This window comes from Apus apus, chromosome 4 (assembly GCF_020740795.1).
Source record: "Apus apus isolate bApuApu2 chromosome 4, bApuApu2.pri.cur, whole genome shotgun sequence".
NCBI classification, from domain to species: Eukaryota; Metazoa; Chordata; class Aves; order Apodiformes; family Apodidae; genus Apus; species Apus apus.
Genome location: NC_067285.1, coordinates 31,333,960 through 31,361,089, shown reverse-complemented (window position 1 = coordinate 31,361,089; position 27,130 = coordinate 31,333,960). Strand labels below are relative to the sequence as shown.

The window sequence follows — 27,130 nt, the reverse complement described above, 5'->3', positions numbered from 1 at the left end:
TGTCTCACTGGAATGAGGGAGTAAACAGTAAAACCTCTTAGTGCTGTCATTTGAATTTAGTACTTGGATTAGCAATGACAACGTAACTCTATTGGAGCTGCGATGCCTACAGACTTGCTGCTTGCTCTATGGAACACACCAGAGAATCCAGCTTTCTAACAATGTGGCCATGTAGAGGATCACAGCTTTTATGTCAGTTGTCAGTTTCTCTACAGTGCCTCCAAAGAATAATTTTTGTGACCTTATCTAAGTCTTGGACCAGAATTTTTTCCCTCTTTTGGATCATTTGTTGGTTTGGGGTGGTTTGGGATTTTTTTAAACCTTCAGAACAATCTATAGTAGTCATACCTCAGTCAGTTTGAGATCCAGAAATGTATGTTGATTATAAAACGTTTTTTGTTTTTACATGAACCCCAGTCCATGGCCTTTGCTATTGGGGATAACCAGACGCCAAAGGAAGACTTGTTTCTTTTACTTCCTTAGAAATAGGATGATAAGGAGGTGTTTCAGGGAAAACAGGGGCTTGCTTTTTCCTCCTACAAAGAGCAAATTTTCAGCTACAGTGGCTCAATATCAATGCTAGTTTTGGGAAAACTTATCTGTATTCACAAGATGGCTTTAAAAAAAATAAAAATCCAAAGAAACTGATGAAAGCATTTATTTCTGAAGGTCAGCAAGCATCAAAGCAGTCCCGAAGGGCTGCCTTTGACTTTCCACAATCTGCAGTGAGAACTCCTGCTTCTGCAATTTCCATTAAGCAGTCCTGTTTGGCTTTCTAATCATCTGGACTTCTTCCAGAAATCAATGCCAAAGTTGAGATCCTCCTTTTTTAAAGGATAAAGTCTTCTCAGCACAGCAAATGAATAAGTTTTTTGAACACACAAAGGACTGAATATGGAGACTGGTCTCAGAATTTACTAGCAGTTCAGGAGGAAACCAGGCAAGTGACACTGTTGCTGCCAGAGTAATGAACATACTTTCTTTCCCCTCTGCCAGAGGGTACCATCCAGTGCCCCCTGGCTACTGCCACAAAGCTAAGTGTCCCAGACATTTTTAGAGGTTCAGAGCTGAAAAGCTGCCCCTATAAGTACTAGTCCTGCTTTTACAAATTATTGTTTATACTTACTTGCCTTCTCGATTTACTAATTATATGATGACCCTTTCATTGGGAATCCATACAGTGCCTTTTTTATGGGACTATCCTTTGTAATCCTCCGAGATGGGAAATGCAAGAACCATCTGAACAAGAAAAAATTTACGTATTTTCAGTTTTTCTGAGTGAACTCTACCTATTCTTACAGCCTGCCTATCCTCTCAGCCTCCTTGGAGTACCCTCATAGTGACTTTTAAGAGGCAATGCTATGGAGCAAGGCACATGCACTTGCAAGAACATACTATCACTTCCCCCTTTTCCCCCTGGATACTCTAGGCTGATCATCCTTCTGTGTTACCCACTAGCAAGCACTAGGCTAATTTGCCTTTAGAAATTAACACACCACTGTGTAGTATCTATTCTCTCATTCCTATTGCTGCTTTTACTTCCAAGTTTTTTTTATGTTCTTTATTGAAAGCTGAAGCAAGCCAGCAGTAATCCTAGAAGAGCAATACTCTGGGTACTCAGGTAAAGGCTTTTGAGCAGCTGCCTGTTTGGTTAGCATTTCTTATTAGTCAAATAACCTTCATTCTTCCCTGTAACACCAACTTAGGAGCTACACACAGAATCACCTCCTCATCTGCTTATGCATTCAGCCTCCTCCTTCAGAGATGTCTAGAATTCTAACAGCAATCATCTGAGCTTCTGACCCTTTCCCAGGCCTAGCAACGTTCTAGTGTGAGGGACTGTGTTTTGCCACTTCTCCTCTCATTCTGTGTTGTCTTTTCTGGCCTGAGAACCACAGCTTACCACTGCTGCTAGCAAGCACTCTGCTAGGGGGGCAAGAAGCCTCCTCCTTATGCCTTTTTGTACTATAGTTAAAAATCACAACTCCTGCTGCCTTGTTCTTTTCACAGATCAGTGCCCTTTGCCATACCATATTACTCCTTTCTACCCACAGAACTCTTTCCCCCTTCCTCTTTTTCCACAAGATCTTTTCTTCTTCTCCAGCACTCTGGTTTTGCTCCACTGAATGGTTTCTGCTTTCTCCTTACAGTCATGTTCTTCCTGTGGATCTCAAGCCTTGAATTTTAAAGGTACATTCCACATTTAGTATGGGGTAAGATTCATACCACTTGACTTTAGATATCTGAAGTGCAGCATCTAGCCTAAGACAGCTGTTTACCTGAGGTCCTTTCTAGTCAGCAGAGGAGGAAGGACCTCCACAGAGCAATCTCTTCCCCTATAAGACACTTTTCTTGAACAAATAGGATGAATCATGCTTGTGAAACAGCCTGTAAGGGCAACTAGGCTAGATGAGAATACCAGAACTGCTTCAAACTGTAAGTTACCATCATGGCCTCCTTCCAGCCCACTTTCTAATCTGTCTCAGTTCCACTACTATCTTTAGCTTTATCTTTAGTACTTCAGTATTCTCTTCTGTAAGTACTACCTGATATTTAAAAAATCAGAGGTTCTGTTGAATATCCCTTCAAGGAGGATACAAACCTCAGATGCTTGAATCCCACCACCTTTGGTGTCCCTTCTTCTGGGAATTCTATAGCACTGCCTCAAGATAAATGACTTCTGCTGATACAAGAGCCATAATATTTTCTTTCTTGTCCTTAGCCTACAGGAAGGAACAATGAAAGCCCTCCAAACTTTCTACACTGGATTCCTACACCACCTTCCTTATTTCTTCTAAGATCAGTGTCATGGCAACTAGCACTTCTCATCTTTTCCCTCTGTAAGCAGATGAATTGGTTTAGAGGCACTCCACCACCAAGATTCTTTATTTGCATTCCTCTAAAAGAAGTTATGCTGCTATGAAAAGCCTGAAAGGTTTCAGCAAATGCTGAATAAACTAAGTAGTTCATGTATAAATAATACATCATCTATCACTGTATTTTTAATGGATGCATCACAAACACATTTTTAGATGGCCGAGGTTAGTCAAAACGACTCTGGCATTTGCTTCCTGTTTCCCAATAAGTGATTCCAGTTTCACAGTTCTGTGTTCATCTAAAACACCTACTTGGACACAGCCTTTTCAGCACTGTCTCCAATGCAGCTTTGCTGCTGCATGGGAGACCATCCCGCTCCTCGGACAGCCCTGCTGACCCTGGTGGGAAGACTTCAGGAGAAACGTGCTACTGGCTGTTCTTACCTACTTCCTCCAGCACTTAGCCACCCCTCTCTTCTTAAAAAGATAGTGGCTTAGAGGTGTCAGTGTAAAGCAGATTACACGCTGATGACAGCTTCTACTCCACCCTACCCCATGAAAAAGGGACATAACACAGTCACTAGAGGGTGTAAAAGTCCCTGGGGAATCAAGCATGAAAGCCACCTGCTCGGGGAGCTGTCCCCTGCCTTTCAGGAGACACGGCCACAGGGGCTGTGAAACACAGCGACCAGAAGCTGGTGGCACCAGACTCTTTTATAACCAGCAAGCAACTGAACAGCCACCCCTCGCCAGGTGCTGGCCAGCCCGCGCAAAGCCACCAGCTCTCGCCTGCCCACTTACTCCTCTTTGCGGTGGAGCTCCTCCTCGGACTCGGTGAGGCGCTGCTTCAAGGCTGCGATCATCTCCACCGCCACGTCCACCTGCCTGCTCAGAGCCCGCTCCCGTCGCTGCACCTCCTGCTTCTTCTGGGACAGCTGCACAAAAGCTGCCCGCACCTCCAGTAGCTCCGCTGTCTTCTGGGCCAGCTCTTTGGTAAGCTTGTCGATTCGTTTCTCGATCGTTTTGTCCACGGCCTCTACCATCCTGTTAAACTTTTCTCTGACGTGTGCCTCGAAGGAGGCTTTGGAGTCAGTGGCCGGGAGGCCAGGTTTTGGAACCTGCTCGCTGGGAGAGTCAGCCGGCGCATAGTTTGACACGTAGGAGACGGGCCGCTCTGCTTCCAGCTCCAGAGCCTGCTCGCGCTTCCCGCTGCCGCAGAAGCTCAGGTAGGGCCCTTTGTGCTGCACGCCGCTGCCGGGGCTGCCCGGGCTGCCCTGGGCGGTGGGTTCGGGCGGGGAGATCAGCTCCGCGTCCTTCAGGGGCGAGAAGAGGCTGCTCTTGGTCAGGAGGCTCCTCTCCTCGTAGCTGTGGCTGTATTCCAGGTGTGCCCGCAGCGAGGAGAGGCTCCGGAACCGGCTGTGGTCGCCGCACCGCGGGCAGCGGAAGGGGAGGCAGAGGCTGACGCTGCCGAGCGGCTCCGGCCAGGGCTGCCTGCCTTCATCCCGGGCCGTCTGTTGCATTCCTCGCCGGGCCCTGGGTGGGAGAAAACAGCCCGCGTTCAGGCCTGGCCGGGGCAGCCCGGCAGCCCTGCCGGGAAACTTGGGAAACTTTCCCAGTGATTTTTCAGGGCTATCCGGCCATCTCCGCCCGCTGCCAGGGGAGGCACCGGGCCCGCCCCGCCCTGTCCCGGCCAGCCGCAGGGCTCCGGAGACGCGACGCGGCTCTGCTCGCCTCGGCCGCCGCCCGGGCCTCGCCGGGGCGGAGCGGGGCCGGGCCCGGCTCGGCGCGGGGCTCAGCCGCCCGCAGGGTCGCCGCCGCACTCACCCGACGTGCTGCTGGTGGCGGAGCCCGAGGCGGCGCGGCGGGGGAGCCCTTTGCGGCACCGCCGTAAATCAGGCCGAGCGCGGCGCCGCCGCCGCCACACGCTCTCGCCGCCCGGCGGCGGGGCGGGGCCGGGCGGGCGGGGCCGGGCCAACCGGGGGTTCCGGGCGCTGGCTGCGGTAGGGGCGGCAGGACCGGAGCGGGGGGCAGTGCCCCGGCAGTCGTGGGGCCGGGGCCACGCTGAGCCGGGCCGCTCCCCGCCCCCCCCCCCCGGGGCTCGCTTGCCTGGGCCCTCTCGGTTGGGATTCGGGAGGGTTTGCAGGGTCCTGTCCATGAGCTGTGTGGGGAAGATGCTGAAGGATAAACAATTAAAAGCGTTTAAGCTGCAAGACGAGAATGATACGTGCAAATAGATATAGTCTGGCCGTGTCTTTCTGGGAATATGGTATGTTGTGGTAAGGGTTGGAAGTGTGACCTCTGGAGGTCTTATAGTCCAAACCCCTGCTAAAGCAAATTCACCTAGAGCAGGTTGCACAGGATTGCATCCAGGCAGATTCTGAGTATCTCTAGGGAAGGAGACTCCACAGCCTTTCTGGCCAGCCTGTTCCAGTGCTCTGTCACTGGCAAAGTTTTTCCTTATGTTCAGACAGAACTTCCTGTGTTGGAGTTTGTGCCTATTGTCCCTCGTCCTGTTGCTGGGCACCACTGAGAAGAGTCTTGCCCCATCATCTTATCAGCTGCCCTTTAGATATGTTTAAGCATTGATAAGATCTCCTCTCAGTCTTCTCCAGGCTGAATAGGTCTCTCAGCCTTCACTTGTAAGAGAGATGCTCTAGTCCTCTTATCATCCTCATAGCCCTCCACTGGACTCTCTCCAGTAGTTTCTAGCCTTTCTTGAACTGGGAAGTCCAGAACTGGACACAGCACTCCAGATGTGGCCATAATAGGGCAGAGTAGAGTGGATAACCTCCCTCAGCCTGCTGGCCACACTCTTCTTAATGCACCCCAGGATGCTGTTGGCCTTCTTGGTCACAGGGGCACATGGTTAACCTGTTTGTCCACCAGGACTCCCAGGTTCTTCTCTGAAGAACTGCTTTCCCACAGGTCAGTTTCTAACCTGTACTGGTGCACAGAGTTATTACTCCCTAGCTGCAGGACCCAAAGGTGCACTTGCCTTTGTTAAACTTCATGAAGTTCCTCTCTGCCCAACACTCCAACCTGTCCAGGTCTTACTGAATGGCAACACAGCCTTTTGGTGTATCAGCCAGTCCTCCCAGTTTTGCATCATCAGTAAACTTGCTGAGGGTACATGCTGTGCCTTCATCCAGGTCCCTGATGAACGTGCTAAGAATACTGAATATAATAGTATGTGGGGTTTTCTAAAACTATGTTAGTAGCTAGGAAGATTTTTTTTTTTTCTGTGAGTGTGACCCCAGTTTAGCCTCAGGATTTCAGGAAGGGGAGTCAGTAGAAATGGGATTTCCATTTTGAGTATGAGGAGTGGATGTTATTGGTGTTACATCATGCTGCCAGTGGGTCCCTTCAGTAGGGGAATATGCTTCTCAGCTTTTTTTCAATGTTGTAGATGTGTGTCCATTTTTACAAATTTTCAGAAACATAAGGCTGATTGTAGAGTAGCAGCCTTTTTGAGGTAATAGTGAAATATTGTTCTTATAAAATCTGGTGCTTGAGGCCATAGTGGTAATATGCTGCAGGTTTTTTTAATTACTGTTGGAGAAACCACTGTGGTAAAGTTTCATTTGGTATTAATATCTCCGTTCCTTGAGTACAATATATAGGCAGAGTCCTATATACTGGGAAAATCCATGCACATTGATAGATGCCTTTGATGTGATTAAGACATTCCCAGTAAACGATTCACCAGATGGCACATCAAAGGAAGTTACTCAAATTGCAATTCAGAGCTTCAGCTAATCTCTAAAGTGTGTGGGCTGCCATCCAGGCTGCAACGTTTTACATGAGTTAGTTGTCCTGGATTATCGTGTCTAAGTGTGGTGATTTTCCCTTCTTTTGTCGTCAAGTGGTACCAAAAACTAGAAGAGAGGTCAGGGGGAAATAGTTTTGAACTGTTCTTGCCTCCAGATTTGGGTGTCCTGAGTGTTTCTGTGAAGGACACCAACACTGGCAGGACCAGATGTGTGGGTGTGACATGCTTTTGGTCCCCGCTTTCTTTGCTGTTGTCCTCTGTTGTCCATTATCTCTCTCTGTTGTGCTCATTGCCTTTCCACCTTCTCCACATCAGGGAAAGGTACGCAGTGCTGATGCTCAGAGATGCAGATGAATGCTATACCAGTGAGTTGAACTTAGCCTAGTGGGATGCTACCTGATGCTCCACCCACATTTAGAAGAGCTGACACCCACCCACCCCTTCCAGCTGACTAGCAGCCATCTAGCCCCAGCAAATCTTTCAAGATTTCTCAGGGTTTACTTGTACTCTATATATTTGTTTTGCGGGATTGGGATCCTACTTCTCATCTCTTTAGTTATCTACTGGTTCTCCTATTTGGATGTGCAGTCCCATCCTTCTCTCAACGTTCAGGGAACAGTCTCCCTTTGATTTATCAATACGTGTGCTTTTTACAGTGGAGGACGTACATCAACCATTACATGTCTGAGCTTCATCCCCTGTGATTTAAATTGGGAGTGGGTAGAATCGTACAATATAGCTTAACACAAAGCCCAAATCTACACAGCCATAATGTATGACTCATCCCTGAAATTTTGCCAAGCGCTGGGGAGGCATTATCCACAGTATTTGTATGCACCTCCCTTTCAAGATCTCTTTAAAAACTTTGCAGTAAGATTTCCAGAAGGATGAAAGTTATTTAAATGAAACCAGCATGTACCAACCTACCTGGTGTTGAAAGAAAGGTAGAATACTTAGTATATTCAGTTTTTTTTCAGGTAGTGATCTGTATCTGCTGTCCCTTAGTTTCTGATTTTTGGTGGAAACTGATTACCCAACCTCTTCTTAATTTGAGGGTTTCTACAAGTTTAAAAATCATATTTAAAAAGTGAAGTAAATTTTGTTTGGCTGATAATGCTACTTTCCAGAAGGGGGCTAGAAAAGGGAGTTTTATAAAATCAGTTTGCTTTCCAAGAGTTACCAAAGTTGTTTATCTTCTGATATTTTTTTTTTTCTCATCCTAGAAAATAGGTGAATCAGTTTTGGTTTTACTTGCAGCCAACTTCCCCTTCAGGCTCACAGTCCTGACAAGTTTGTGGGAGCCTTTTTCTTGTGGCATAGAAATGGATTCCCCAGGATCGGTTTGGCTGCATTCAGCAGCCTCTGATTGCCATTGCTTGTGCACTGGTTTGCTTTGGAAAGGAGTGTCAGAAATTTCTATGAGAAATTTTTGTCTCTCCCCTTCATGCCAGCACTCCCCAGCCAGGTCTTCACTGTTTGATCTACCCAGTTTAGCAGAGATGTGAATCTGCACAGAATTTCTGTTGGGGAAGTTTTACTAAACTATGCATGAGTATATAAAGATAGATGCACACAACTGCATGCAGATGGGATTGTGCTTTTGGCTCTGGCAAGCAGCACAGTTCCGCCATCCTGCTGCAAAACCTGTGCCTGAAATAGGTATGTCTGTTCAGCTCAGTTAATTTGTATGCTGGGAAGTGACATGACAGATGCAGGTGATTATTTGAGCTGCTGAAACTTACCTGTATTTACCATTTCCTCTCTCTCTGTATATTGAGAGGAAGTAACAAGTGAGTAAAAAATTCTAAGGAAAGACCTTAGAATCTTGTAAGGATTGCTTTAGTGACTTCTACAGTAGTGGAGCCTTACACTGCGACTCATGCATGCAGATATGTTCAGGGTACAACAAACACACAACCAAGTTTATTTTACTGCCATGGGCACTCATACCCACTTAGTAGGAAAGAGCCTTTCCATGGTGCATTTCCAGCATACTGATGGATAAACACTCCACTTGCAGAGAGAGTGAACAGGAAGGAAGAGCGCATCAGTGTCCGCATTGGGTTTGTGTGGCTGTTCGGTGCTGGTTACTTGTTGCCTTCTCCTCTTTAGGGAGGCTCAGATCTGGTCACGGAAAGTCTAGATCTACCATCTTTTGAAATAATAAAAAAAAGTAGAGGCTGTGTTTTCAAATGAGTTTTGTTGTCACGGCAACAAGAGAGGCAGCCTGCTGTGAGAGTGCTGCAGCTTATCCCGCCCCGTTTCAGGCTGCTTCCAGCCTTTCTGCACTCTGCAAAGTCATTAGTGTTCCCATAGGTAACCCCTGGCTGGAGCTGACTTCAGTTGTTTAGATTTTCTCTTCTCTACCCACACCGTTGCATGCTTTTCAGGATAAAAAAGAGAACAAAGCATTCTCTTTTGTGTTCTTTTGTACCATTTAGCTCACTCCTGGCGAGAGCTGTCAGGTGTGACCAGGCTGCAGGCATATTTTCCAAATACAGAAGAAGAAAGAGATGGGGAGGAGTGTTGGCAATGGGTCTGGCCTGCACTTCATCCATTTTGATTTTTCCTCAAAAAAAGTTACTTCAGTTAGTTAGAAAGATAAAGAAAATGCAACTAACACCTCTCAAGAGAAGAAAAGTTGGCCAGACTTGCATTCCAACTGGGTTACTCTTTACTGTGTACATTTTGAAGGGGAAGAGTAACATGCTGAGTTTCCAGTGCCTTTACTCGGTGGATCAAAGTCTCAGCTCTAAGTTTTAATGTGCACAAGAATGAGCTGGAGCCTTTTAATAAAGCCAGCTCGCTCCTGCTCTCCACAATGGCAGCCTTTTGAAATCTTGCACAGTGTAGCAGCACCTTTGGCAGCAGTGCTGGGACTTTCAGGTCTGGTACTTGGGGACAAGTAACAGCAGTTGAACAGGGTAAGGACATCACTGGTGGCAGTGAGGGACTAACCTAGCATGGCTCTCCAACTGGGACAGGATGTTATACGTGGCTGCAACAAACTGGCCTGGCATACGCCAGCTCTGTCTAGCGCTTGAGTTCCCCTTCAGGTATTAATTGTGGGATTAGGTATTGGACATACACATTGAAAGAATACAGAACAGAGCACAGAGGTGTACAGCAATTGCTGTTCCTGGAGCTCTTCCCAAATGAGATACAATCTGCTGCAGAAAGGGGGTCATTCATTTTTGGAATAAGCTGCCCCACTCAAAAAAATAGAATGAAAGGCAGCAAAAATTTCAGAATAACTTCTAAAGAAGGAATTCTCCCTGCAGTAAACCCTTTTTCTCATTGGGACTTATTAAAATACAGACATTTTCTCCAAAAGAAAGAAGAGCACAAAGCACACCAGCAAAAGAGAATTTCAATGTATTTCATTCTGATAGCGTTTTTTCTGCAACTGACATTGGATGATAAGGAATATCACTTTTAAAAGGTCATGTCACATGCCTTCCATGTTAGAGGATATACGTACGAAATAAATCACACTGATTTCCCAAGTTAAAAAAGTGCCCCAAAAGGCTATGAAAGGACTGAAAATTGCCATTTGTAACTAATTACCTTGGTTTGGTGCCTAATCCTATGTGCTGGGATTTTAAACATTTTTCATTTGCAAAAGCAGAGACATAAAAAGGACAGTGCTCAGCTGTGGTGGGTATCACAAAGGAATACAGAAGACATTTCTGATCTGCATCTTTGATACCATCTGAAAGTATATTGATTTTATTTGATGTTTAGGGAAAATTGCTTCTATTCCTTCACACTGTCTCCTCTTACCTTCTCTCTTCTCCTTTCAGATATTCATATGAGCAGTTCTTTTTCTAGTTTGCAGTACGTGTAAAGGTCTGGGGCAGCAACTGTTGCTTTCCTGGGAGAATGACTGGTAGGCTGGAGGTTTCTGCAATTGGGCAGGGGCAGGACACCAAATGAGGGGAGTTAGTGGGGTTCAAAGTAACTGGAGAGTGAGACACTTAAACCAACAGCTGTCATATATGATGAAGAAAAGGACCCCATGATCTGCAATAAAGGGATGGACTTAGAAGGAAAGTACAGAGCACTTACTAGTTCCTATGTGCTGGTTCTCTCTAGTGTTTTAGCTTTGCTGGCAATGTTCAGTATTCATGTCGCAGTCAAACAACAGCTCAAACTGAGCAAGAAAAGCCAAGTCGCTGCAGTCATTTTGAAGTCCTTTGCCTCTTCTGCAACAGGCTGCATATATCATTGAGAGAAATTTGCTAGATATGGGGTGAAATTCACCTGAGCACACGGGGCCAACATGAAGGCAAAGCATCATTTTTCCCTTGTTGCAGCCCTGCTCTTGTCTAAATGGCACATATTGTGGGAGTGTTAGGTGCTAGATCACTGCAGAATTGGCCTTTAGTTACATTGGGTATTTTGTGCCAAATGTTAAAACCACGTCTTGTGTAGTGCAAAATGAGGCAGGAGTTCATTGTCCTTCAAAAGACAATTTTATTTTTGTTATAATGAATGCTACCCATTGCAACTGCTAAATCTGCAGTGCCCAGAGCAAGGTGATGGATCATCTTTAATATTAACCACTTTGAAGGCACTGGTGGTGAGCATTAGATTCAGCTAATGATTTTACACCCAGAGCAGGTTCTTTTCAAAAGAGGGCTCTGAAGTCAATGACAGATTCTCATTCGCAAGGACTAAAAAGGGTGATGAACTGGCAGACAATTAGACTACTCCATGTTCTAGCCAATCTTAATTGTATGCATCCTTGGGAAGATTAAGTAAATAAAAGGCATAGTCTTTAGGAAAGACTGTGCTCCTGCCACTGCTGTATTGGCAGTGAAAGCACAAGAAAACTGTTGATTTGAAAGATAAGTAACAGCTGATTCCCAAAACCAGATGTTTTCACATACACTCCTGTTTTTCAGGCAGTAGGTCTTGAAGGCTGTGGGACTAGACACTGTTAGCTCCAGAGGAGACTGGAAACTGGAATGTGTCTTCACTAAAGGAAAAAAGAAGTACTATTGTAGTTTGCTGCATTCTATCTTTTCCTTAAATTTCTTGCACCCCAGATGGCTCTTTATGTAATTTGTAGCCTCAGATCCTCCCACAGGGAGCAGAAACAGAGCCCAAATAGGCTTACTTCCATCTCCAGACTGACTGATTCCTATGTTAAATTCAGGTGAGCCTTTCCAGCATGTGAAATTTCCCAAGTTTCTCTCCAAGGCTAACACAAAAGCTGCCATGCTACCCAGTTAGGGCACACTGTCAGCTTTCTGTTCTCTGCCAAAACATTTTATCCAAAGCTTAGGCTATGTGAGTAGATCAGTAAATGTAGTTCAGAAATGTGCAGAGGCGAAGCCGTTAGCAACAAGAGAATGATTTGTCCCGTAAAAACATCTTTGAGCCCTCAGATACATATCTGGGAGAAGCCTGTTTACTATGGATGACTTCCTAGCTGACTGTCAAGATGACTGCTGGTCAAGTTCAGTTGGCTGTATGTAAACCAATGTGGTCTCAATTATGTTTGAAAGTTATTACCTCCTAAAATGGTCAAAGATGTAGTTGTTCTCTGCCTGCTTAGCGATGCCACAGAGTAAGATAATTTAGAAGGAATGTCTAAAAATTTGTGTGACTGCAGTGGTGATGAGAAAAACCTGTTCAGATGAGTGGTGTGTGTACTGCCTGCACGAAAGCTGCCAATGAAGTTCTGGGTGCTGCAGTGCCTGTTGGTGCCAATTGCCTGTTTAAATCAATTCAGCAAGAGCATGTACTTGTCTGTGTAGCAGGCAGATGTAACAACACACGTGTGTGTGAAAGAACATGCCCCTCATTAAGAATATGGAGAGAGAAGAAGGTTTGGGGAGAGACTTGGCGAGACACAAAGGGCAGCTGAGGAGCAATAGTCCACTTGTGTCTTTCAAAGCTTCCCCCTGGGCTGGCATATTGAAGGTGAAAGCTGATGCAGGTCTGGAAGGGACTGTATGAAAGAGCTGGGCTGTTTTTTAAAAAATTCAGATCATAATATGTGTGTCCACATTGTGAAATACATGTAGTAAAAATGGTCTTTATGTTAGTGGCTTGCTTCTGCTTGCGTTTTCCCCCATAAAACGTAATGCATATATGTGTAAGAAGGATGACTCAGTGTAGTAGAGATTGTTGATTGATGGGGTCAGGGAAGACATTCCCGAGTGAGGCAAGAATAAGAGAAAACAGAGATTTTATCTTACTGGTTAAAACTGCCTTTTTCAGGCATTGGTGCACAAACACTGTTTGCCTACATGTATTTGGGCATTACCTTTAAAGTTGATTGTCTGTGTCCCAGATCAGACTTGGATAACATCCCCTTTGGGTCTGCAATAGCTGCTTAAAAAACCTGTTAGAAAAGATCTTGCTTGCTATTTGTTGAGTTTTCTTTGAACAACCTGATGGCATTTTAATCACGCTGTACAAACACACAGTTAAAATCAAGTGCTAGAAATAGCTTCTTAGGACTCAAATTGGTTTTTAAAATAAGCAAATGAATGTGTGCGTGTGTGTAAGTCAAACATGCATCCAGGCAGAACTAGGTATTTTATTCTTCCAGATGAAATTGTCTGTAAAAAACATGAGATACTATTTATTGTTACCATTATGTGTAATTTAAAACACCAACAGTGACATGAAGCATCGTCTCAGCTCATTTAACAGGCTGTGAAATGGTTAGAAGGGTGATAGAAATCTCTGACAAATGAACCTCAGGTAAAATGCAGATACTCATGTTTGCTATTCAACCCCTTTTTTTTCATAATGGTGAATAAAAATGAGTCTACTTACTAGGCAAAAAGTACTATATTTAGCAAGAAATCATAGAATGGGTTTGTTGAAAAATACCTTTATTATCATCAAGTCCAACTGTTGAATGTTTCCATCTGGCATTGAGGAGAACATAGGTATAGCCCAATGTCATCCTCTTTCTGTGGTTTGACTTCAAGGGGAACTGGAGTAACAGGAAAAACTACAGTTTTGGTGGAGATCAGGGACTAGGGATGCTTGGAATGGACAACTAACTGGCATTTCTAAAAACAGAAATATTTTTATCCTTGTGGATGTTTTTCTTTCATCTAAGCACTCAAGTGGATGAACTGCTCAGGGGTTTTTCGGTATCTGTTTCTGTGAGAAACAGGACATAATTGCATAATTACAAGCCAGGTTTTCCTCAAGGACCAGGCTTAAAACCTCTGATAGAAATTTCCAACCACAAATGGTTATGTGGCTTTTAAAAAGTACATAGATAGTAACGAGAAATTATTTGGGTTTTACTGTGTTATTTTCATGAAATAACATTTGCCTTAATCCTTCTTGTTTTAGCTCTCTCTCTTGGCCTAATCTTTATGAAAAATGCCCATTTATGCAGCTGGTTCCCAGCTAAGGACTTAGAAAAATGCAGAAAAACCATCACTTTTTGGCAAGGCAGGAAGAACTACAGAGCTATAGACAGTTATAGCTCTAAGTGTAACTGGGAAAACTGTTGAAACAAACCAAGTGCTTATTGATGAGAAACATTTCTGAGGGCAAAGTGAGTTTCCAGTAAACTACAGATTCCTCCCCATGCCCCTTTAAATAATCTCCCTGTGGCAGGATCAAAACAATCCCCAAAGTGTGTGAAATGTGAAGAAATAGTGTTTGGTTCACTAGTCTTACGAGTCATGAGTTTTGTGCCTCAGTTATTTGGGATGACAACTGTCATCTCAAAATGTCTGTTGGTAAGGGACAGTCACTGTTTACTTCTGTAGTGATCCTGCAATGCAGGGGGAACTGGAACACGTGTGGCTGCCCAGAGGGTGCCTTATGTTGCTCAGGCTCAAGACCACACATCTGGGACATTTTTCTCTCCCTAAAAAGAAAAAAATTTCCACTTGGGAAAAATAAGACCAGACTACAAACTCACTTCAGGCAAAGACCATTTGCCAAGTATGGTCTTCTGCAGAGATAGTCTAAATTGTGGGGGGGAAAAAGAAAAAAAAAAAAAAAAAAAAAAGAGACCATCAACAGTTACCCAACCTGTATTCACCTTTGAACAGGAAATCTGATGATCACCCTGAGAGGTAACTGAAGAGTCTTCTCTTTTTCACTGGAAATTTCTACCGGAAGTGGGCTCACATCTGCTCTCCCAGCAGATGGCAGTTCTCTGGCCATCAAAAGGAAAGTGATTTTCCATCATTATTTTCTCTTATAGGAGTTTATCTTTACATTTGTGATATTGTCAGTGCACTTATTCCCTCTTTCAAATTCAAAATGGCAACCATTTGAATGATACAGTGACTTTTCACTTGCCTGTGCAAGATCAATTAGGAAAAACCATAAAAGACCAGTTAGATTCTCCTGTGACACAAAATGGTGACTTCACCAGTAAACATTTGCATGTATCTGTCTTAGACTGGGTATTTTATACATCAAATGCCACCTCCAGTACATGCATAAGAAATGAAACAGGACCCAACAGAGAAATCCTGACATAAGCTATCAGCTGGAGTGACAGTGTAAATCCTCTAAGAAATCCTATTCATACTGAACAACCTTTCAATATTGAAAGGACCTCTGGGTCACAGAGGAGTATAATTTTTGTATAGATATCATTACTCTCTCTGTGTGTAAATGTCCCCCTATTAGCAATGGATCCAAGTTGCCAACTTGAACCAACTTTGGTGGCAAAAGGAATAAAGGCAGTTTTGTTCCTTCAAATGCTGTGGAGATAGGAAATCAGATATAAAAGAGAGATCATATGCATTTCTAAACTTAGGGAAAGGCTGCAAAACTCATGCTTTGTTAGACACCCTGTGTTCGTGTTAAGTGCCTTCCTAACTGGAGGAAATCTAGTGAAGCCACCAATCACCTGTGAGGATCTTTATCCAACAGGATACTTCTGATGGGGTTCAATCCATACCTTTGTGGGGACCACAGTGGCTTCAAGTTGTGAATTGGCCTCAAAACCAGTGGTCTACCTCAGTTAACCACTCTTAGCATCTTGTCCTATGCATGAGCAACTTTAAGACACACAGGATCATCAAGCTGCAGATTCAAGTCACGCATTGTTTGATTTTTAAGGTTTTCAGGTTTGAGCTCAAAAATTGTTTTCCAAAGTCACATGGGGATGGATTTTTTTGAAATTTAATATTTCTGTTATGAAATTTATTTTGAGTGCATTGACTCCGTTTAGATAGGTACTTTAGAGAGGCTACACCAATTTAATCTGGAGGCATTTCAAGATGGGATTGACATCAGGAGTACTGGGCAGAGCCAGTTTGTGGACTCTTCTCTGGAAAAGGAAAAATAATTAATTGTGCTTTTTCAGCCTTCACTGTTTATTTTAGAAATCCTACAGGAATATGACACTATCAACAGAATAGTTCATTGAAGCACCTGTATCAGTGTTTTGTTAATGGTGCCATAAATATTCTAGGAAAGCATCACATGGAGATGTAGCCCCAGTGCCATTTGGAGCACTAGAGCAGCTGAAGGAGGACTGCAGAATATTAAAAACACTGAGCAGAAGATGAGCAAGCTTTTAGGGTAAAACTAATCTGAGAACACCTGAAGTAAACAGTGTGTTTAAGCTATTGTGGCCTCTGTGTCTCATTATCAGAGGAAGGGTAAGGCTGATGCATCCTAGCTAATTTAGGCACCTGCACGTTTGAGGATGACATCTGAATTGTCTGACTCCACAACTACCTTAGAGGAGATAAGTACTTCAGACTGCCCAGTTAGGTAAAATAGAACCTACAAGCTTTTCTTTTGCTATGGCTTTCACCTTGGTAGGGTTAGGCTTTAGCTCACTATCGTTGGCTAGAAGATTAAGTTGTACCATATCTAGTTAAAACTGGAGCAGATGTGCATGACAGTAATTACCTATAATTAATTTGTTATGTAGGACTTCATGTTGACCTTCAGCCCAGTGAAGTGAATATTAAGACATCAACTGACCTGAGCAGGCTGAAGTGAAGAAAGGAGTTACCCAGGCTAACAATGTGGCCTTTTTACTTGGGCCTGGCTTCAGTAATCATTCAGAGAAACACCCTATATTCCAGAGTCTCTGCCCATTTAACCAGTCTGTTGTGGTCATGTGTCATGGTAATGAAGGTCAGTGGCACTCAATCAGAGGCAACAGTTCGCTTTTCAGTTTAATAATAAATAGGTAGACATCAGTTATTAAAAACCTTGCAAATTATTTTCCATGCATCCAGTACAAACCTTCATAGATTTCCGTTTAGGAGAAATCTGAATTGGAATTTAATAGATTCCTACTGGCACACTCTGATGATATTCAAGGAGTAGGTGTAGCAAGCTGTAGGAACTAAGAAATTAAGAAAAATACTGCAGTGCTGTCAAGAGTAGGTGTAGACATCTTGTACATGCTAAACCAAAATGATGGGCCTAACATTTAAAATAATATGCTGATGTAACATTCAGGCAGAACGCTGATTTAGACAGGCAATGATCTCTACCTTTGCTATCCAGTTTCCCTGATACTAGAAGGAAGCCAAATGCTTTGCAATGCAAATAAGAGTGGCAAATAAAAGGATGGTGTGAAGGTGTGATTCATCTGAAAAAAAAAAATTCACTTAAGCAACCCCAGAAGGCAGGATACAGACCCTTATTTAATTCACCCTACCCCCTTCTGACTTTTCTGTACTAGTGCAGCAGTGACTGCAGGATTTTCCTTGTTTTGGAGGTTGTGCCTTGGGTTTCTTTGCCATCAATGAAGAGGCACAGAGCATTCTTCATTCCAAGTTAGTATGTGTTGTTCTGCAGCAGCAGGGCAGCATAGCTGGAGCATGGAGAGAACATCTCGCCTCATACAACACCTGCAGAAATGCCATTTAAAGCTTTGATTGCGTGTTCCCTTAAGAGAAAGGACTACAGGTTTAGTGAAATGTTTAGGGTTTTTAATTAAGCAACTAACAGATCGATGGAATTATGAAGCTTGATTTTATAAAAAGAGAAAAACCTAATGTCTCTGCGAAGTGAATGTGAAAGAGAACCAAAGCAGGTGCAAAAGCGTGAAAGGCCAGAGTTTGCAGTGATAGGTTTCTAACGTAGTGGAAAACGGGGCATTTGAACCAGAGAAGATATGCACTGAGCTTGAGAAGATACTATTCACGTTAATTAGGGTTGAGTCCTACAAATTTAACTCCCACCGATTTCTTAAGGGTTCCAATTCCAGTCAATGTCAGTAGGAACATGTGAGGGCTGCAGGCATGGGGTGTTTATGCTATTAGTAGTCACATTTTGGTACTTATTAAGACTGGGATTTGCTGAACAGACTGTGCTGCAAAACCATGCTAATTAGCATCTAAAATTCTTGGAAAGCAGCCACAGGTTCTTGGGAGCTGTCTACACCATCAGCAAAAATGACTTTAGAGATGCTGATTGTCTGAAATAGGTTCGGCCATAACTTGTCCTCTTGCAGTGATTTTTAATGCATCCATCTAGCAACAAAACCCCTTTGGTGCACACCCAGGACAGCTGTTGTTGGTAGTCTCACAGGGAGTGTTTTTGGAAAACTTGAACCAGTGGGGGTTGCTCTAACATCTAATCTGGAGTGCTGAACTGCTCGGGATCATGCTGGGTGGAAAGCGTTTCAGTGTGTCTATTTTACATCTTGTATTAGTTTTCTGTGGTAGCACCTTATCTTGTGAGTCGGTGAATGAATATTGGTAAGGCAGAATTACAGTTGTTCTTTCCTTAGTTATCTGTAGTAAAGATTGTTTATCTTTATAGTAAAGGCTGTCCTTTCCAGCTGCTCCCATAGTTTACAGAAAACTCATCAAAGGGTTTCAGCCATTGGTATTTGTTGAGACTGGAGCTCCTTCTCACTTATTTTGGTCAAGCATTGATTTGACAATAATACAGTTCAGCTAACTTGAAACTTTCACTTGTTTGGTTTAATTTTAAAGACTGGTCTTTCCAAGACATGTTCTTGTTTTTAGTTTTCTGCTGTAGCCCCAAAAATGACTTGGAGATTTTTGAGGCTCAAATCCCATCCCTGATTGATTCAGGAGAGGCCAGACCACACCTTAAGAGATATGTCTTGCCATGAAACAAAAGGGCACTCTGTTTTGGTATCTCTTTTTCCCCTCTTTTGATGGGTCTCAATTGATGTGTCTGAAATCCTGAACTCAGCAGCAGAGAGAGGAATGCGAGGCTTCCTCTGGGATGCATGAAGCACAAGGATCACATGGAGACTTTCCTTTTGATCTCCCTCAAACCCACCCTTAGATATCTTGGCTGTCCATATGCTGCTTGTAAGGATCATACCTTGATTAAACAAAAGCCTTTTGGTTCCCTGATGGGATCCCTCTGCTGTAAGAAGTCCAGAAGGAGTTTTTTTGAGAAAGTTGCAGTAGCTAAAGAGCAGTGGGGAGTATCTAAAAATGGGAAAAGCTGTAGTGTCTATATAACCTAGGCTAGGGCTTCCCGGTCATGGCATGTGTCCTGCTAATGGTATGCAGTAGACTTCAGGATGATATGAAGTTATTTGATGAATATCTGAATGCCTCCCTACCCTCACAAAGGTGGCCCAAGATGGAGACAGGCACTGCAGAATGGCTGCTGCTGCTGTCTCTGCCTCGAGGTGAAACTTGAACACTTTGGAGGGAAGCAGAATTCCCTGTCCTCTGCCTTCCACTGAGGAATAAATACCTTTAGTCTGGAAGTTCAGGATTTTCCTTGAAGATTTCCTTGTGCCCTGGTGGCACATGTCGGGGCAAACAGAACTGCTGAGCACCCATGTGAAATCCTGATGAAGCAACAAAGCTTTGCCCATTTTTCCTTCTACCTGTATTTTCTTTTAAAGAAGTGTATGTTAGCCAGGAGACTCCTGTCTGTCCAAAGCTGTTAGCAACGCTGTCCATCTCACTCCTTCCAGCACATTTTACTTCTGGCAAATGTTGACAACCCCGTGCGAAGCAGTGAGGGGCTGTGCTTGCGACCACCGCCCGCCAAGCAGGCGTTGAGAGAGGACAGGCAGGAAATCAGGGACGATGGATGGATGGATGGATGACACCACTTGGGTGCCTCTGCCTAGGACAGCCAGAGTTGCGAAGCCGGCAGCAAACGGCCCGTGTGCCACTCCCGAGGGGGAGCGGTGCCGGCGCTGCCCCGGGGCACAGGGCCGGGGCACAGGGCGGGCTGGCACTGCTGCCGCCCGGCGGACCGAAGCCCGCGACTCCCCCGGGCCGTCGGCGGGGCGGGGCCGCGGCGGCCGTTGCGAGGGGCGGGAGTTTTGAACGGCGGCGCCGAGGAGGAGGATGCGGCCGCGGCGGGGACCGGGGGGCGGCGGGGAGCCGGTGAGCTGTGGGCGGGGGCGGCGGCGGGGACGGTGCCGGCCCGTCAAGGACTCGGGCCGACCAGCCCCGGAGGCGGTGGGGCGGCCCTTGGCGGGCGGGAGCCGGCGCTGCCCTTGGGCTCGGCGTGCCGGTCCGGGCTGAGGGGCCGGAGAAGGGCCCCTGTGCGGCCCCGCGGCGGGGCTTGATGGGGCCGGGACAGCCGGTGATGCAGCTCGGGGGGTTCAGGTCCCTGCTCACCCTCTTTGGGGCCTCGGAGCGTGAGGTTGAGCCTTTCTAGCTCTTGAAGCTTTTCCTATTGACTTTCAGGCTTTTGTAAACCTCAAGTCGCTTAAAAACCTGAATTAGCTGAACTGGGCTGTGTCTGTAAAGCTCCTCTTGTCAACTACAACAGATACTGTTCCTGTGGCTGGCTAGGAAAGTCCCTGAGCTAGGAGCTGACTTCATGGCCTCTGTTTTTGAAGAATACTTGCAGCCTGAATTTAAATAAATCTAGTAAACCTATGGGGTTTAGATTTAAGCCTCTGTGGTAATAAATCAGAGTGTACCTTGGAATAAGATTCTGAAAGCCTGTATTTAAGGTATCAGTTAAATAAAGTAAAACTTCAATCTGTCCTGCCTTCAGCAGTATCCATATAATTTTTATTAGCTGTTGTTGGATTTTTTTGTTTGCTTGTTTGTTTCGTGACTCCATCACCTATGTAAAACTAGAAATCCTTTAAAATTTCATACAGATGTACTTAAGGGAGGAATTTAAAAAAACTCTTTCTGGAAGTATTGCTTAGGCAGTTTCTGAGTATGGGGCTGAAAATCCCAGCAGGTGTTAGTAATTGTGTCTGGGTTATGCCCCCACTGGTGGGGAAGATGGAGAACACGAGGGAAACAGTGCATTAGTAGACAGCATATGGCAAAACAGTGCTGTGTCACTCCCCCAAGTCCAGATGGTGTGCTTGTATTTTTAGCAGGAACTGCTGAAAAAAAAAAAAAAAAAAAAAAAAAAAAGAGAGAAGCTGACCAGTGTTTTTTTGCTAGACGTGAAAACTTCATGCATTCCAAAGCAGGCTGCTAAGTCATTTCTTCAGATGAGATTTATGTTGTGCAGTTATTTCAGCTATTAAGTGTTTAAGCTAACAATAATTTAATGCTAATCCAGAATATTTTAGGTGAGCCTGGCTGAGATGTAGCATGGACTAAATCCTTTTTGTAATACTGACAGTCCTGATGTGTACATGTCCCAGGCTAGGAGAGTTTATTTCCTCACCATAGTTATGTACCATGTGATAGACCCAGAGAGGAGCTGTGGTTTGTGCTGGGTCAGTGCAGGAGCCCGTTAGCCAGGGAATTGTTAGGGGGAGGTACTATTTCACTCTTCTGAGATGAAAATCAGCTTTGTAACAGCAGAACATCTCTGGAGATATTCAAGACACACCTGGGTGCAGTCCTGAGTAATGTGCTCTAGGTGATCCTGCTTTAGCAGGGGAGTTGGGCTAGATGATCTCCAGAGGTCCCTTCCAACTCTGACAATTCCATGACATCTTAGTTTCAAAGAATGAGTAATTATTTCTTAGGGGCAGGAATGGGCCTTGCTTAGCTTTTCTTAGCGGTGTAAAATTTGACTCAGAATAAAAGAAGGTAGATGAAAGCTATTTGCTGCTGCTTTCCTTCTGGGATGAGAGCTGAGAAAAGGAGTGGCTAGAGAAGCAGGTGCTGGGGATGCAGACGTGCAATGGTTGGGGTTGAAACTTTAGATAGCATCCACAAGGGGGGAAACTGGGGTAGTCAATTGGTGTCATACTGGGTTGCAGGCCTTTGTATATTCACTGTTGGTGATACTAGCAGAACTTCTATGGAAAACTTCTCTGCAGTCAGCTTTGGGAGCTGTTTACCACCTAACAACACACTGGTGCCAGAGGGCTGGCATCATGGTAACCTGTACATGTCCCAAAAGTTTTTCAGATTGAAACATCTTTGTTCCTGGAGAGTCCTCTGGACTTTATCAGTGTCCTCCTTCATGGTGATGTCTAATCCACATCTGTGTTGTCACTGTGTGATTTACTACGTAGTGAGCTTCTACCTGCGTCTTATGACTGCTAGGAAGGGTCACTTCCTCGTATCGAAGGCAGCTAATTACAGAGTGAGCCCCAAGAAGAAAATGGTCTGCATTGCTCCTTTCATGGGCTCTAGATTTCTGAGGTATTTGAGTTGCTGGGAAACTAGCTCCTTCTTAGCTCTATCCTGTTTCGAGGCTTGAGGCAGAGCAGTTGCCAGTACTTTTCTACCAGCTGAAATAGCAAACTTGTAAATTCCAATTATTGTACCATGAGTTTCAGTCAATTGCTCGTTGATCCATCCCCAAAGCAGTTTTGAGTTCACATGTACTATCAAACTGAAAACTGTCGTGATGCTTATGTATGCAGAGGTATTTGGGACACTTGTTGAAAAATCTTCACTCATCACTGATTTGCAATGTGTTTGCAAGGCAGCCCTGCAATACAGTGGCAACACTGTTTTTTCTGTGTCAGAAATACTAGGTTTGGCCAGGGATGGCCACTTAACTAGGAAAGGAGTATCAGATTTATCAGTGGCATCTAGCATGCCTTCAGGAGACAGCAAACTGACATCCTTCACCTTAATTGTCTTCTGGCTTGGTGTGGATTGACCTTATTGAAATGGGAAGAGAGGAATAATACACATTTATAAATGTTTCTTTTCTCTGAAAGTAGGTAGGAAAATAGTTGACTTCCCAGAAGTTTTTATAATACCTGAAAAAAAACCCCACTTCGAAAAAAAACCCCCAGTGATTTGATAGGCAGGTCTATCTGATTTCATACTTTTGAATGAGAAATGAACATGCCTGTGCCATCAGACAAGGTATGGTCCTTGCGTGTTGTTGAAGCTGCCACAGTTCATGGTCTGAAACAGTCAAGTATTGGGATATTGTCCTTTTTTCACTTCTGGTGTTACCTGAATTTTACAGCAACCAGAAGTGAAAAAAACCACATTTTTTTAAACTTTTCAGATGGCCAAAGAAGTAATGAAATTGAATTTCTGATTTAAAATATCTGAAATATTTTTCTGCGTTTAGTGTTTATTAGTAAGGATCACTGTAAAAAGTGGGATGACAGTTCATAAGCTTTGTTTATTTAGGCCTCTCAGTGACCCTATGAGGGGACTATATTTTGTTATCCAATGAACGACAAATAAAGGTACATAAATTTTTAGTAACTTTCAGATACTACAGTGAGTTAATATAACTACCTGTTTTGGAATTTGCAAGTATAAGTTGTAGTGAATCTGTTACATCCTGTGATTTATTCTTTTGTTTCTGAAGAGAGAACCATCATTTTAAAACCTAGAATCTTCCATCCCAACTGTGAAATAAGTAGAGCTTGTTAAAAATTCAGGATATTGTTAGTTGGGTTTTTGTTTAGTCTGTTGTTTCGTTTTTTGCATATCTAGGAAAGCGACATCCAAGAGAAGATCAACTTTGAAATCCGCATGCGAGAAGGTATCTGTAAGCTGCTTGCAGTGAGCACACAGAAGGAGCAGCTCTTGCAAGCAGTTAAAAACCTGATGGTTTGCAATGCTCGGATACACGCCTACAGGAGAGAGCTACAAAACCAAAGAGAAGAGCCCATCTCCTGCAGGACCCAAGAACAGTGAGTAACAGCTCCAATTCAAACGGAGCATTATGAAAAGGGCTTTTGCTTATGTTAATTCTTAGCAACCTCTAGGAAAAGTGGATTTAAACCCCTCCTTCTGTCTTACCTCATACAAATATACATTACTGCAACCTTAAAACATTATACAACAATTGCACCATCTTCTTTTTACTTTAGAAAATTAAATACAAGTAATTTTTCTGGGTAGATCTTATTATTGACATTGAACTATAATTCAGCATCTGAACATCAGGTAACAGAACACATTTTCTTGATTGCCTTTAACACACAAAAAGATACCTAACCAAATCTGAAGGAACAAACCAAAACTATCAAAGCTGGAAAACACCTCTATCTACTTTTCAGCCTTTCTCTTGTTATAAAGATCCCTTTTAATGATGGAATTTTCGTGGTTAATTGGTACCCTCTGCTGGCGACTTCTGTTAACTACAGAAAAGTAATAAAGACCACAATAAATATGAAGAAAAATCACTTTAGTTGAAAATATTCTAGCGTTGTAACTCTTGAATCAGCTGAAGTATGTGTGTTTTATTTGAACAATGTTACAATTTTTTGCCTAATAGAGTATTTTGGCTGCAATGTTGAGAATCATGATGCAGAGACACTATTGCTTTAATGAAATACTGTATTGCAATTTAGCATAGAAACTCTTTGAGTACACACTTAGCTCCAGTTAATTGTACCTGTAGAAACAGTCCTGCTACTTTTTGCTTTCAGAAATGTCAACTTATAGGACAAATCTATTGAAGGAAATAACTGCATTTTCTGACTGTATTAACTATTATATTGAAAGCTGAGTTTGAATGCTAGCACTTATAGCTTGTGATACTCTGCATTTATTGCAGCTGTATTGTTTTTTCCTACTACGATGAAGACCTTTATGCTCATTCATCTTTTATTTATGTTTTTAATGATGGAATTGTATGAAGTGTGTATATATGCTGATTTACTCAACTCTTGATGTCAGTGACCACAGAATGGTGATGGTACATGTCCAGAACAGGGCAGAGATAACTTGGAGTTGGATCTGAACAGCTATATTATTTACTTGATTTGTGTCTGTTGTGTGTGCTTAGAGTTCTACCTTAGGGGTCCTTTGAATTGTCAGTGGAGGTCAGCAGAAGAGATGCATGCCATAGAGTTACTTCTCTACCATGTAGGTCACATCTTTGATGCATTTGCAGTTCTTTTTCCAGTGTTTGCTCAAGACTGGAATATGGTTTAAGCTTAATCCAGATAAAATGATGATGGCTTAGAGAGAAAAGTGAATTTTCAAGTGTATTTTGTTCCTATTCCTTGTTACCTAGGTCTGTAATCTGTTTGTTCTGAAGATATTATCACTGCCTCTGGAAGTCAGGATATTGGTAGCAGCTAGAAATTTTACTTTCACCTTATTTGGTTAGGAGTTAGGAGCAATGGGAGACATAAAGAGAGCACTCTATTGTTACTTATTATCACAGATTGCTTTGATTCAATTTAAAGCTGACACTCTGGCTACTTAGCAAACTCTCTGCCTGCATGTAAAATCACAATATTGACACTGCAACATTTTGTAATTGGTCTCTGTTTATAGAGGAGGAGGCAATTCTCTAACAAATAACAGAACTGATAGAGTAAGTTGCTTATTCACTGATGTGTACAGAGGGGGAAAAAATTGATAACGTGTGTGATTCTATTAGAGCTGGAAAAGACAAAGAAGATGAATCTACTTGTCTTCTAATACCCAGGTTAAATAAGCTTTGGAGAAAAACCTTCTAGGGAATTAAGAAAATTTATGGTGTACCTTCCTTCCAGATTATCCTCAAGAATCTAATGACTCATATCTTAAACCAGAGATACCAGATTTAACTTTAAAGAAAAGTATTTCAAAAAAGTTTTAATAGGAAAATCCTGATGCTTTTTAATGTTTAAAGGATTGAGTTTTAGAAGTTTAAATGCACAGCTCTCAGACTTCATTTTTCTACTCTTCTTTTTGGCAGGTCTTCAGTAAATGGGACAAAAGACCGAGTGGCATGCAGAGCAAAGGTTGCTATATCAGGTAGGTGGCTGGGTAGTCACTTGATTATATGAGCTAGTTGGCTGGACAGTATCTTGTAATACAAATAATTCAAACAAGGTGGTATTTTTAAAGTGTGTATGTGGTTCAGGGGCATAAATCCTTTGTGCTTCAAGGGGATTTGTGCTTTTAAGTCACACACGTGCTTTTGCAGATCCTACCTAGTATTCCCATTTTACTTTCTGGGCCTTTCACAGTGGGAGGTACTTATTTCTAGTTGTCACTGAGCACTGAATACATTTCAAGTAAATAAGTAGAAATGTGCTGATAACCTTTTCTCCCCACAAAGACAAACTTTGATCATATGGGATACGTCTAACAAACGGAGTGCAGAATTAGAGCTCGTATGTAAATATTATTTAATGCAGGTTACATTACTGCTGTAAAATACAGTGGTACGGCTTCAATGCAAACCGTATTTAACAGTGATTTCCAGCAGGCTGGTACACTATTTTCCTAGCCTGTTCTCAAACCTCAGCACTGTGCATGTATCATCATCTTTGCCTGTGCCAAGAGTGGATGTCACGTTGTTCAGCATTCCTGTAGTTGTTCATCCTGGCTGTTCTGCTGGCTTTGCTAACAGATCTGTGTGTGCTCCCTGACTTGTCTTGTTAAAAATAAAGTAGTGTAGAAGAACTCACTACTTAAGCTGTTAAAGTTAATTCTGCATATTTTGACATATCTTTAAGCAAGGTAACTTCTACTAGGAGAAGAGTGATGAGCACATGGTTCAATAGTGTTTTCTGCCAACACAGCTGTTTGCAGAATGTGTCTGTTTTTCCTCCTTATGGCAGTTGGATGAAAGCATCTGTTTGCCTGTCTGTGCTGTGGTTGCACCTTTCTTCGGATTTACAGTTATCTGCAGTGAAGACTTTAGGATCACACAGTATGCTTTTGTTATTTTTGGAAAAATCATGATTGTGTAAGAACTCAATTTTGAGTACGAAAAAATTGTTTAGAATATGAAACATGTAGCGATGGTATTTTGATGGAAAAAGGGAACAGAAAGGTGAAATCCACCACTTCCTATGACATGCCATCTGTTAATGGTTCTGTCCTGCTCCTAAAATGGTGTGTCTTGAACAGGAGGTTACTACCCTCAAACATGGTGTAGGTGGAGAGGCATTAGCTGCCTCCTGCTGAACTCCAGTCTGTGCGTGTGGGGACGCTGCCGTGCCTCGCCCTGCTTCAGATACTTGTGTCAGGAAGCCGGGCCAGGCCCAGTTTACAGCAGGAGAGCCCAGATTTCTTCTTGGCCTTGCTGAGAGATTGATGCTTTCTATAGATCACCTATTATTAATTCCTTATTTTCCACGCTGTGTGCCTGAGAAGCAGAAGACTGGGGTACATGAGAGGTAATTGTGGGGACAGGCTATTTTTGTGCTTGGCAAGGGCAGGAGCCTCTGGACAGGAGGCGTGTCTAGGAGATCCTGAGATGACTTTGACACATGCTTCTCTGGTTCCTCCTTGTGTTGTCCTCTGACCCATTACCCTGTGTCCAT

General features: G+C 43.4%; 2 protein-coding genes across 5 annotated transcripts in view; one reads left to right on the top strand and one right to left on the bottom strand.

Moving 5' to 3' along the window:
- ZNF365 (zinc finger protein 365) overlaps window positions 1-27,130 on the bottom strand; it is an 83,524-nt gene that overhangs the window by 13,819 nt on the left and 42,575 nt on the right. For 3 of the 4 annotated variants that reach the window (XM_051617119.1, XM_051617117.1, XM_051617116.1), the window contains exon 2: window positions 3,618-4,349. In XM_051617119.1, coding sequence (XP_051473079.1) covers window positions 3,618-4,349 — 732 coding nt within the window. Of the gene's footprint in view, window positions 1-3,617; window positions 4,350-4,640; window positions 4,736-27,130 lie in introns of those variants that run through there. The other variant, XM_051617118.1, reaches the window with a different exon arrangement.
- The window catches only part of RTKN2 (rhotekin 2), a 139,166-nt gene that overhangs the window by 84,230 nt on the left and 27,806 nt on the right, over window positions 1-27,130 (top strand). The window contains exons 3-4 of the mRNA XM_051617115.1: window positions 23,349-23,548; window positions 25,552-25,610. Coding sequence (XP_051473075.1) covers window positions 23,388-23,548; window positions 25,552-25,610 — 220 coding nt within the window. The 5' untranslated portion in view covers window positions 23,349-23,387. The remainder of the gene's footprint in view (window positions 1-23,348; window positions 23,549-25,551; window positions 25,611-27,130) is intronic.